This window comes from Mchenga conophoros, linkage group LG4 (assembly GCF_057382185.1).
Source record: "Mchenga conophoros isolate Kocher_MC1m ecotype Shallow Benthic linkage group LG4, M_conophoros_male_GT1.1, whole genome shotgun sequence".
NCBI lineage: Eukaryota > Metazoa > Chordata > Actinopteri > Cichliformes > Cichlidae > Mchenga > Mchenga conophoros.
The window spans coordinates 28,302,316-28,315,245 of record NC_140529.1 but is presented as its reverse complement, the minus strand read 5'-3'; the positions used below and the strand labels follow the sequence as shown (position 1 = coordinate 28,315,245).

The following is a 12,930-nucleotide window of genomic DNA, read 5'->3' as shown; positions in this document are numbered from 1 at the left end:
CAGGCTGTAAAATCAAACAGGTGCAGGCACTAAAATGCTGACATGGAAGTAAAAAAAAGTGTCATGTCCAAACGCAGAGCACTGAAATTAAAGATAAAAGGTTTATTGCCTTTTCACTATTTTGTCTGACATGCTTTTCCCGCATACTGAGAGAGGACCGCCCCCTTGTGTTAAAACAAGAAAGGTGCATTAAGCTAAAAATGATCAGTGTTAGGGTCAAGGACACCAGTAAAGGCATATATTTGTTTACAGACTATAACATTTTTCATTTATAGGCAATAATACATTGGGAAAGCACAACAAATGTAAAACAGCATTATATCGATGACACTGCATTTTACAAATATTCATTACAGTTTGTTCGGGTCAAAACCGTTATACTCAGGTGCTAGTTTGTATCTTTTCACCTCGCCTACTAATTAAGTCAAAACACAAGAGCTAATTAAAAAAATAATATATAAACTTCTCATGTGTGGTCTGTTTAGTGAACTGCTGGATTATCAACAGACCAAAATCTAAAGAAGATTAAGTGTTAATCCAAGCAGGCACCAGGATTGAACTTTTCCATGTGTTTCATATGTTAGTTCAGTAGGTTTGATGACTAAAGACTTTGTGTTCCTGTGGTGACATTTGCACCTAAAATGTGGATGTATTCTATTCATAATAAAGGCATAATAATGGTAATATTGACAGAAGCATTTGTTGTTACATACAATAATGGTCATATTAATGATGTCCTTTGCTGTATGTGAAATCATTCCAGTGAACCATCTGCAGATTTGTATCTTCCCTCAGACAAAGAGCTGCTCATCCTTCCCTGAGTGGCTGCGTCTCAGCCTTAGACCAGACAGGATCTTCTGGGCTGGTGAGGTAACATTTTTCTCAACGGGAATTGTCTTTGGTGACGAACACAGATGGTGATAATGTCCAGTACTCTGCTTGTTATTGCTCTGATTTATGTTGTGATTTGCTCGACATCCTCCTGCCAACTCTTCAGCAGCCTGCGTTGCACTGGATGCTGTAGAAGGTGAAAGTGGTGCATACGTAGAGTCCAAGCCCAGCATGTACTGCACAACCTCACGGGGGCTTAGTGGGGCATCCATTTTATTCTCTGTGTCAGTAGTCACATGCTGGGGCTCAAGAATGCCCTCATAATGGATATCTATGTCTCGAGAAAGTCTTTGTGCCCCTGGCTCTGGAGAAGAGCTGCGACTGCTGTCTGCACTTCCTGTGTGGCCCCTCGGTTGAGGTGCAGCCTGTCTGGCTGCACATGCTGGGTTCGAGACTCGGGTTCCTGTATTATGATGTCGGTGATACTTCACAGGCTGTCTGGTGAAACGGTAGTATGGCTGGACTCCTAAATCAGAGATAGCTTCTCCTACCATCTCACCCTGAGGATCACTTGATACATCTCTCATAGCCAGGACTGGAGCAGTAGAAGGATAAGCATGTGATTCACAAAGTTAAGCATTTCCATCACCAGTTATTGATTATTTTGCTTAAAAAAACCAAAATCATTCTATATGATATATAGTGCAACTTGACTTGAAATCGAGGACTTTTGAAGCTGCTGTTTTAGCAACAGAGAAGAGAGCCCCTCAGAAACACAGCGAAAGTACAGAAAGCAAAGAATGGTTTGAGCCTCAGACTTTCCAAATCCCCAAACTCCAAAATCTAACTTTGTGTTGTCCAAATTCATACAAAAACTCAAATGTCAAACTGCAAATTCCAAAAGAAATGATCATATTATAATTAAAATCACACGAATTAATTCCTCAATTCCACAAAGACTATCCCCGACAAAACGTACTCAACCAAATTCAGCCACTTTTACTGAATAGCAACATATAAGGAAGTCCTACTTCTAAAGATAACTGGATGATGTACGCAAAGTAATTTAAAAAAAACAGACATTTTAAGTATTCTACACCTACATAATCTCACCCTTAGAAACACAAGCTACTTTGTAACTGTAAATTAGAACCAACCCCCTGTGTGCAAGAAATTAAGCAAAACACTTGGGAGCTGTTTGGTAATACCTACAAGAGGATTATTTAAGACATGTCCTCAAGTAGCAAAACTACAAGCTGACACAAGAGAGAATTCGTTGTACTTGGCAACTGAAAATGTCAACATCTTTAGGTTTCACAGGACATAGACACAGTGAATAAATTAATTTGCTGACCTGCTCTAGTCAGGAGTAACTTCTCTATCACTATGCCCCGCCTACCTGCTCTCTCACTGGCTTCAGCGCTGAGCTGGTCCACTGCCTCATTGGATGAAGACTTGTCAGATATATAACCCTCGCTTGACTCTCTCTTGATTCGATTCTGCTGGAATGACACAAGTTGAGTGGTGGATTACAGACCACATCTAAACCTGCAGCACTGCATTATTATAGGATTCCTACCGGGGGAATGACTACTTGGGATGAGTCTTTTTTTTTTAATTTTTTTATTAGGTACAAATATAAAAAGTTTTTACTCTCCTAAAGAAAGGTGATATCCTTTTTGTGTTTTAATTCTTTTGATGCAACCCAGCTAAAACCCCACAATTAGGTGAACTTTAAAAATCTTTTTTACAGGAAAGAGCTGTGTAAAGCAGAAAGTAAAAGCTAGAAAGACGGTCATGCAGGCCAGAGTGCAGAGGGCAGGAGAAATGCAGCAGTGTGCGTGAGGATCTTGTTAATCCTGATGGAAAAAACGTGAGGTTAAGGTGGCAAGTGTTAAGGCTCTTAAAAAACTGGTAAGTGTGTTTACTCTCACATGGTGTGAATGCTAAGCAACTGCTGCTTAAAAGGGAGCAGTTAAAAATTAGCCATAGATGTTTAAAGCGCACTGAAATACTTACTTCTACTGAGCGTGGCCGCTCTCTGGACGTGGTTTCATTTTCTGAGTCGAGATAAGCTACCCCATCCAAGGGGCAGGAACCTCTGGGAGGGGTGTCAGGAAGAGGTGCGGTAGGGGGTGGAGGAGGGGGTGTATCGGATCCCTGCTCCAGGCCGAAGATTTTGTCGTGGTGTGTGATGAGGAACTCAACAAGTACAGCCTGGTAGGTGGTCTCCAAGAGGGCAATCATTGACATGTCTGTCGACACTAGAGGGCGCAATAACGTTGGCCCAAAAACAATGCCTAAATTGCTGGGAGACATCTTGTTCTCGTAGTTTTCTGAAACTCTGTAAATAAACACATGAGACAAATTCAAGGACAGCTTAAGTTAAATTTGACTTAGAAGTCAAAGTCAGTGGTCCAGTATAGAAATAAGTAAATGTCATCTATCAGGTTTAGGCCAAGTTAAACTAGAGAGGTCTGTGGTGCCAGAGCATGCTCACCTTTGAAGATGAGATACAAGATGCTGCAAGGTGCTGTAGCAATATGGAGGAAGTCTGTGTAGTAGCTTTTGCAGGTTGTCAGTGATATCCATTATCTCATTAGTCTCTGGTGATGTCTCCCCATCATTCAGGTGCTGAATTGCTTTCCCCACCGCAACGAAATCATTGTACAGGTCAAAAGTTAGTAAGGGCTCAGGCAGCTGCAAGAGATAATATTGAAAATATTCAGTGCGATATCAGACAAAAAATTACATCTCTTGAATTGTGCAAAAATGAGGTTTGTATTTTAATATCTCCTTTACCTCCTTAAAGAAGTGCTTAAGGATAGAGGTGATGTCATGTGGTGAGAGGTCCGAGAGGTCCACTTGCTCTTTTTGTGTTTCAAAGGCATGGCAGAGCTTCTGAATGCGAGGCTTGGACCCACTCACGCGATACACACCCTAACAGAAATGATTATTAGATCACTATTCATACTTGACAACCAATGTATTTGTACCAGTGTGAGGATAAATAATACCTGGACAGAGAGAGCACGGCTCTCAATCTCAGATGTGCAGAGAATCACTACAAAGGGCACCTCATCTGGCCTGTCACGTGGCAGCAGAGAGAGGTCCACTCCAAACACCGATCCCTTCTTATGCTCACATTCTAGCTGACACACCTCCATACACTTCCTGTGCAAAGCTAGGCCACACTGAATGTGAGATAGAAAAGAGCTAATCTCATTAATAATCTCATGAAAGACAGTTTTCTGCCCATGTTACAATATATTCATCAAATGTGTAATCATACCTCTTCACATTCAACTCCACTGACAACAATATAGTTGTCACACTGCTTGCATTTGGCCATTTTGCTTTTCATTTTCTTGAGTCGATGTGATAGTGCAGCTCGCGAAACCTGTGGCACTTTGGCTGGCTGACTATCATTGTACTCTGGAGGAAGGTGGAGAAGATAGATTTATTTGCCAGCCAAGGATCAAATAAAAAATATACTCTATTAACATATTCTGTTCATGAAAAGAAAAGGAGGTAAGAACCTGATTCATCCCGGTCATCTAGGTCGTCTGATGACACTGTCAAAGTGGATGCGGTTTTAGCCTGCCTCCTAGCTTCAGTTATATATTCCAAATAAAGCAAAAACACAGTTATTTTTTTTTTTTTAAAGTTCCGAGTTACGAGATGCATGTACTGTAAATTAAAAGTTAGATACAAAATGTAAGCCTGTGCCTACCAGGGCTAGACAGGGACTCCGAACTGCCTCCGATGCTCTCACTGTCACTATATCCAGTTTTCCCTTAGGTGAACCAACACACAAATATTATTAAAGAGAAAGATTTTTTTTTAATATAAAAAAGTATAATTAGGTGGAGCCCTTACTGCAATCACTGGATCGTCGCAAAGGACTATCATCTGCCATGAACGAGTCTGGCAGAGTGTTCAGAGCGCTGGTTTTTCTTTTGTTGCTTTAAAGAAAAGAAGTTATTGAAACAATTATTTTAATAAGTAAATAGGTGGAATATATCAAACATGTTTTCTATCCTATTTTATGACAAGGATATACACTCAAATACATCTGTCCCTACTGACACATGTTTATATGTTCACATTTATATTTAAAAACATGCTACATAAAAGAAGCAGCAATAAGTCCTTTTAACGCACCCTTTACCGTGAGGAACATACTCCTGGAAGGTAAATTTTTGGAGAATCTGCTCAGGGCGACGCTTACTGAGAACATACTGCAGATAGGGCTCACCAGACTCCTGGGCTCTGCATGTTACCTCCAGGTTGTGATAGCCAAGTGGAACAGGCTCTGCCTGCTGACGCTGGAAGTAGAACAGGTTCACTGTGACCTAATACAGAGAGAAGACATCATGTGGAGTCAAGGAAAAAAATTTTAATCAAAAAAAGTGATATAAAATATAAGAGTAGTGTTTTGCTCACAATTTACTTTTCATACCCACAAAAAGTAAAAGAAAAAAAGAAAAAATATGCAAAGGAATCTTGTAATTTTATAAAACATGGTAGTTTTTTATTAAAATTCTTTATACTGTATGATGCAAAACATAAATCACTGCTTAGGTAGATTATTATTTTCAGGTACATTTTTGTATTAATCAAGCTGATTAACTACTAATAGTTAGACATGTTAACTTCTCTTCAGTGATTAGACTGTTCTTAGGTAATGATCCTGTAAATATATATGTAGCTATCCAAGACAACTTATAATATCAACTATATAGTAACACATATTCTATATTTATACCAAAATGAAGTACTGACCTCTTTGAGCACAGTGTCTCCTTGAAAGATGAGCTTACGAATGTGTGAAATGATTCTTTCTTTCACCTTCACTAACTCATCTTGGTGGATCTTTGCATCAGTCACACACTGTTTATATGTCAACTCTGCCTCTAACACCTGTGAGGACAGAAAGAAAATCTAAGTGGATATGCAATCTGTGTTTTCCTCTTTTTGCATCGTCTCATAAGCCATTATTAAGGATACCAAAAAATATTTACTTTTTGTTTGCTGAAACCTTAGGCCCTTATTTCTACAGATTATACAGTATTTAGTCTATTAACATGACACTCACCTTAGTCTGAGCTTCATCCTTAGACTTCCTCCTCTTATCTAGTGTTTTGCTTCCTACTGTGTCATCTGCAGCCTTAGCAGAGACAGCTTTCGCCTTTTCTAGCTCATCACAGCGCTGGAAGTACTGTTGCTTGGCCTTTTTATAAGCTGTAACTGCTTCATTCTGAAAACGGGGAAGGGAGATACACAGAGTGGAGAACACTGTTTATTACTGGCACAAACTTTAGCACAACATACGAGAAAGGAAACATGTTGGTTACATCCATAACAGACAAAACAACATATACATGACATGCAAACAAGTATACTGTCCACTGTTTATACAATTTATACACAGATACTAATTTTAGATGAACTGAGACAAAAATATGTAATGATTCTGGCAACAATTTTACTATTTTCATGTGCAGTCTAATATGACTTTAATAGATACCAACAAGTTCACTAACGGTGCAAATAACTCTGCTTAACGTCAACCAATACCAGGAGTGATTATTTACTTACCATCCTCCTTTGTTCTCTTGCCCACTGCTCTTTAAATTCTCTGCGCCACTTATCAATCTCATTTCTCTTTGCACTCAAGGCCTTTGAGACAGAGAATCGATATTTAACACATCTACATCTAAACATTAGAGATGGTTTTAGATGATGTGTTTGTAGGCTTCTATACCTGGTAACAGCGACTTTGCAGCAGATCAGAAGTCCTTCTAGCGTTCAGACAATTTTTGATGTCTTGTTCTAGAGCCAGTGTGTAGATGTACTGTAATGGCATCATTTCCTGCATAGACAAGAGCAAAGAAAGAGAAACGCCACAGTCTAAGAAAGAGAAATGCCACAGTCTCTGTTCTAGGCACCATTATAAGTAACCCATTGTGATGTACTTTAGCAATCATTGGTACAGTTTTTGTCAAGTATCCAGTAAACCATACCTGTTGGAGTACATTGGTTTTTGCTCCTTCAGCCGTCTTCATTATACTTTTTGCAAATTCCTGCTCTGCAAAGAAAAAAACAAACTTTTTTTTTTCTTTTTTATGTAAAAATAAAAAACACAGGCATGGTACATGAAGATAAAAAAACACAAGTAGAATCCACTGAAATTCTTGCACTATACTGAACATTTTTGGACATTACCTATCTTCTGTGTCTCTTCACAAGTCTGACATTTGATGAATAACCTATGCAGCACCCACAGAATAACTAGAACCTGTAGTGTGGTCAAATCTAACCTGTGTCTATTTTGAAGTTAAAAGAGGAATTAATTTGGTTAAAAATACCTGTGGTTTGCATTTTGCATCAGTTCAAGAACTGCAACAGGAAATGAACCAAGCTGATGTCAGTATGATCTCACTCACACTGTGCAAGTACTGATACAAACACTAAGTCAACAGCAGTTTGTGATCTGACTGCTCTCTTTGAGCAATGGGCTCTATACTGTTAGCAAACTCAATGTGTTGCTTTACTGTGTAATCACTAGTTTGGGGCTGAGCTTCACCCAGCATTACTCATGTGTTATCATTGCCTAACTGATCTCCTTACACACTTGAGGTTGGTAACTGTTGCTCTGTGTTTTGAATGATAACACTAGTATCAGGTAGTGATGTCAAAGTATATTGACATCACTACCTGAACTCATAGGATCTGAAAAGGCTCACAGAAGAGGAATCGCTGTGTACTCCAAAGGCAAGTAGTGTCTTTTATTGCCCTCCTCTTTTCAGCTAATCTGCTCTTTAATCCTTTCTGTTTGTGTGTAGCGTGCAGTTCTCTGGAAGGACTGCATAAACTCACATCCTCTTTAACAGAAATAATCCAGGCAGGAGATGAAAATTACTCGATGGTACTCCAGCTAATACTAAAAATGCATGTATTATGATTTTTCTTTCTTAATGGGTAATACAAAGCAGCAATCCAATCTTCAGTGTGCACCTCTTCTCCTTACAGGGTGACTACTGCAGCACTATTTCAAATGTTATTATATCAAAGCAAACAAAAAAAACAACAACAACCATTTGCTCTAACTCTAGATGAAAATACTAGGACACATTCACTTATACCTAACCTACTTGCATTAAATGATCATTTACTAACACTTTAAACCAATTAATGTTGGTACTACTCTAAGACTACTGACTTCATAGTGGATCAAAATTATTTTCATTTATATTGTACACATTATGGCTTTGCATTTTGTAAGAAATCCACCTATTCTTGTTTCTGTGTGCGGTTTCTATTCAAATATGCCATCTACGATAAGACACAAAATTTGCATGTTACACTACTATTTCCTTTACTCAGCTGTGTATTTACCCAAGCTGATTCTCTTCTCCATCCAGGCAAGAAGGTCTTTGGCATATCGGCACCACAACTTGGCGTACTGCAGCGCCGTCTCCACTCCATCCTCACAGCGACATAGGGCCAGGTCTGCTTCTTGGACTGTGAGAGAGTACATCATCATAATGGTAGGCTCAAGGTGTACCCAGGAATTACACTGTAATAGCACCTAATATCCCCTTTTCTCAAGAAAACGTTTAGTCTGTCCTTAAGTGATATTAATGGTCCCAGACTATATCTGACAACATAAAGAAATTTAAAAATCAAATACCAGTTTTAAAAAAAAGATATACACAAACCCAAAACAGGAAATAATGGCTGGATATGACAAGTCATAGCTGCTCCTCAGAGTAAAGGTCCTGCAGTTTCCAGAAGGTGAGAGCAAACTCTAGCATGTATACTAAAATATACATTAGTTTGTCGGTAAAAAACAAAGAAAAACCCCCTCTTAAATTAGTCCTATGTCTCACAGTTGACAGAAAAAGGATGTAACTAGAGAGAGGACAGCCCCAAAACAAACTGCTTTAGCTAAATAACTTCCCTCCTCTCTCTTCCCTTTTGCCTGGCCCCTCCCTCTCACACCTGTTCACTCGTAGTCAGCTACTGACACAAGCCATGTTGTGAGAGCACATAACAGCACACTAGCATGTTGTTATAGCGCTACTGTGGTCACCAAGGCAGGGCGTTAATACGATAACCACTCTTCTTCCTCTGTGAGTCACACTAGTGCAGGGTGGATGATGTATCTGTGACAGTCACATGGTCTAACAAAAGCTCCCTACACTACTTTCTCAATGTGTTCCACTTCCAGCACAACCTTCGCAAAAAACCTTCTTTTAACCAAAGCTGATGCATTTCAGCAACTTTCACTTCTTCTAGCGGTCCATTGTGCAGTGCTTTAAAACATGCAAGCATGTTATGACAGAGAGGCAGATTTTATACTGCTCTTCCCCTTCAGATAGCTGCCAAATCCAGTTAGAGTGGTAGGAAAAAAAATCAAACCAGACTTTCTTCTGCCATCATGCGCAGCCCACAAAATAGAACATGCAATTCCAGAGATATGTTAGGTTTTGTGCTATGGGTGACCTCTCTTAGCCTTTCCTCTCTAGGGAGAGCTCTGAGCACTTTCAGAAATCAATCCTTTGGAGTTCAAGCACTTGGAATAAGGATTATTCAAGTCAAGTCCAGAATGCAGAGTGACAGGGTTTAGAGGAGCGTTGAATCAGGTTTATCTCCTGGCATGTGAGAGAGCAAGCGTGCTAAAGTGGTGTGGGGGAGGTGTTCTTGAGATGAGCTTCTATGCCCCAAGAATACATTTGACATTGCTCACCATCCAAGTTTAACACAGTGTGCCTCTGTAATATCTTATCTTACCATGTGCCTATAATTTGAGTCAAACTGAAGTTTGTGCACTTAGCCCAAAGTCCCACTGTAGACTATGAGTAAGTCTGGTGCATTTATCCATCTGACTTGTATTTATGCCATAGACCATGTAACAGGAGATTTCTGTGACTCTCTTTTTTCCACTAGTCTAATGTAAAAACTGAGAGCAGCTGTCCCCTGCTTTAATCCTCTCTCTTTAGCCTAATCTTGTTACAGAGGGATCGTTACAACTCACAGCTGATTATAAGACAATAAATAAATGTTGAAGAAGAGTATTTGTAAAGTGTCACAGGCAGTAGCTCCTGCTACATCTAATGATCCGATGGGATGAAGGATAGTATCCTGTCAGTCCCAGGAAGGTTAGTGCTAGGTTAAACAGGTGACTGAACCACTTCAGCAACAGGTTCACAGTGTAAAGGAATGTCGCATTGAGACCAACTGTTTATAACAGCTGTCGTTATTCACTGACCCTGACCAGAGAGCATGCAGACAATAACACACTCATTTGGGCTTTTTCATCCCTTCTGTCACACAAACCATACCTGTCTGAGTTCCATCCACGTCATTGGGTTCGGCACATATCTGTGGACAAAGTGCATCTTCAAACTGGTGGAACTCTACAACTCTATCAAAGCACATCTAATCGTCTAAAAACAAACCATCATTTGAAAACTGAACCTGAGCTAAACTTTAGCATAAACAACAGCATAAATGACAGGCCTTTGATTAAGTAGGTCATTCACTACATTCAAAAGGTATTTATTTCTTACAGTCACGTCATGTTGCTCTGTGGTCTCTGCAGTTTCTACAGAGATAGGTTCTGAGATGGACTGGGAGTCAATCTCTGCTAGCAGATCATCCCCTGAGCTGAGCACAGAAAGAATGTATAAGGAGAGAAACATATTTGTCAAGGAATATGCCAGCAAGCATATGCTACTGGGCCTTTTAGTACCATAAACAAGCCCCTTAAGAACCTTTCAAGGTCCAGTTTATGTATTTTTATCATCTTAACTATATTCACCACTGCACCTTTGCTTTAGAGAAATGTTATAAACAGTTTCCAGTCAGTGCTTCTAATAAAATATGAGTCACAATCAGGATAGATTAAACCAGACATGGCAATGCTAATATAGAAAGTTATTAAACCTTTAGTTAAAAGCTTGCACTAGATAAATATACCGACAGATCATACATAATTGAGTTCATGTTGATGGATTATTAAATGATAAAATATAAATTAATAATTCCATCCTCAAGAGCTTCTTATCATTTTCCATCTCTAGACCATTTGAAATACCAATTCACTAACCACAGTTTTTACTTAGCACCCGCGTGATGCAGGAGAAAAGGGTTGCACAAGGTAATACTTACGAAGAGATGAAAGATAAATCAAGGTTATCAAAATCTCGGAAGATCTCACTGTATCGTTTTGTTTCCGATTTCTGCACTCGTTTCACATCTGAAATGAGAAATGTAAAAGCTAAGATACACACAAACTTTACATTGTATTTATGTTACATAGAGTAAACGGTGATCCTGACATGTGTACCCTTCCCCCACCCCGAAAGAGCACAAACTATATAGAAATGCATATTATACCACAGTATCAAAGCTAGTTCATCAAGTATATGCCAACATTTGGTAGCTTGCAAACACACAGATACACACATAGATGAACTGAAAAAAGGATCCAGTTCAAAAAAATAATCAAACTTAGCTTCTCATAAAATCCTACCTGACAGCATTTGCACTTAATGTGAAATAAAACTGACACATTTTGTTGCTTAAACTTTTGTGCTTTTGTGCAACACTTTGACCGTTTATAACCCTCTGACATAGCAAAAAGTTAAAAACTGATAATTCACAATAGGTGTAACAAATGTAAAAAAGAAATCACTCGCTCAGAGAGGCCTCCATTTTGGTCAACCACATCCTGCTTGCAGTTTGTGTCACGTCCCATCGTGTACATAGAGTCCTTGTTTTTCACACCACCAGTGTTTCAGCTCAAGAATAAGAGCTGACAGGAAAGTAAGATGTTTCAGCAAAATTTGAACACAGTTTTCCAATGTAGTTGCACTTAACTCTGACAGTTGTGTTTGCTGTTTACCCGCAACATTTGCAAAAGCTACTTGCATGAATTGAGGCTACACTGCAACAAGCTTCTGAATAGAAACTTTCAAGCAAAGAAACATTTCTAATTTCTAGTGTGTCAAATGACACAAAAGTCTCCAAAACATTAGTTTTAAAAGAAGTGGACAGTCTTGGCTTTTTGGAAGGAGTAGGCTAATTCTGCTGAATAAAAATACAGAAGTTAAACAAAAAGACAGAACAAGAACCTTTAAAAAAAAGAGTTCAGGAAGTTCATCAACAAGGAGGATGCTGCACAGCAGCAGAAATCTTCTGACAGACTCATTAACAAAGGCACTTTATGCATGCAGCGTCTGCATGCACCCACATGAATACCCATGTCATAATGGCGCTACACTGCTTTGAGTAGATTTCCAGTAACACAAACCAAAATAATATTTGGCAATTAAAAAGTTTGGGGTTTCTTCAAATGAAGAAAAATGTGTATTAATAGCAAAAAAATTTGAACATTTTGAAAGGAAAGAAAACAGATTTAAGTTTCATTTAAGCATGGGCAAGTTGATATTTAGAGTAAAGGATACAATTTACTCAAAATGACCACATGTCATATATCTTATTTGTGCTCACCTGTGCCTTGAGTAGAATCCTTGTTTTCCACTAAATCTTCTTCCATTTCTGCGCTATTTCCACAGTAGGCAGACCCTAACAACACCTCTCACACATTATCTCGCATCAGGGTCAAACTACAATACACAGTAAAACACTTTGTATTTGAAGTGGTAGGAAATCAGGACTGTAGTTTAAACACAGCGATATAAAGCTGAGCCCCAAGCGCGCTGATATGCAAGTTCTTAAAATGATCTTCCTCTGGTAGAGTGAAGGTTGGCCAATGTTTTCGCCATCAAGGGGAAGAGGAAGTGTATCTTACAGTCACTGGAGGCCCCACCTACATTGTCTAACCATATATAGTGAAAAGGTACCACTGTGATAAATTTGTATTGTCGTAGTAAGAAAGATTGTTCCTTAAATATTGGCATGTACCACTGTAATGTAACAATTACACTTCAGAAAACATATCTTGGTTAAAACCAACTTGGTTAAAAATTAGTATATACTAAACACAGTTGTTAATATATATAATAAGTTATTTAAGAAACATTATTTCACTGTCATGTAAGCTACCTTATTCAGCCATCTGCAGGT

At 38.9% G+C, this 12,930-nt stretch overlaps 1 protein-coding gene across 3 annotated transcripts; it reads right to left on the bottom strand.

Annotated features, from left to right (window-relative positions):
• Positions 1-82: 82 nt before the first annotated feature.
• gmip (GEM interacting protein) lies at positions 83-12,597 on the bottom strand. Of its 3 annotated transcripts, none has more exons than XM_085271514.1 (21): positions 12,355-12,597; positions 11,011-11,098; positions 10,410-10,506; positions 10,182-10,221; positions 8,233-8,358; positions 6,858-6,922; positions 6,599-6,706; positions 6,433-6,513; positions 5,930-6,091; positions 5,617-5,754; positions 4,996-5,186; positions 4,711-4,796; positions 4,565-4,627; positions 4,371-4,442; positions 4,124-4,266; positions 3,849-4,025; positions 3,634-3,771; positions 3,332-3,531; positions 2,851-3,175; positions 2,231-2,333; positions 83-1,426 (listed from the first exon to the last, which is right to left on the bottom strand). In XM_085271514.1, exons 1-21 carry the CDS (start codon positions 12,398-12,400, stop codon positions 792-794), a joined length of 3,084 nt encoding a protein of 1,027 aa, XP_085127640.1. In that variant the 5' UTR covers positions 12,401-12,597; the 3' UTR covers positions 83-791. The 3 variants fall into 3 exon arrangements, with proteins under 3 accessions (XP_085127640.1, XP_085127641.1, XP_085127642.1); XM_085271515.1 differs by having other exon boundaries at positions 2,231-2,330; XM_085271516.1 differs by lacking the exons at positions 10,182-10,221; positions 10,410-10,506; positions 11,011-11,098; positions 12,355-12,597 and adding an exon at positions 8,556-10,159.
• Between the last annotated feature and the right edge of the window lie 333 nt (positions 12,598-12,930).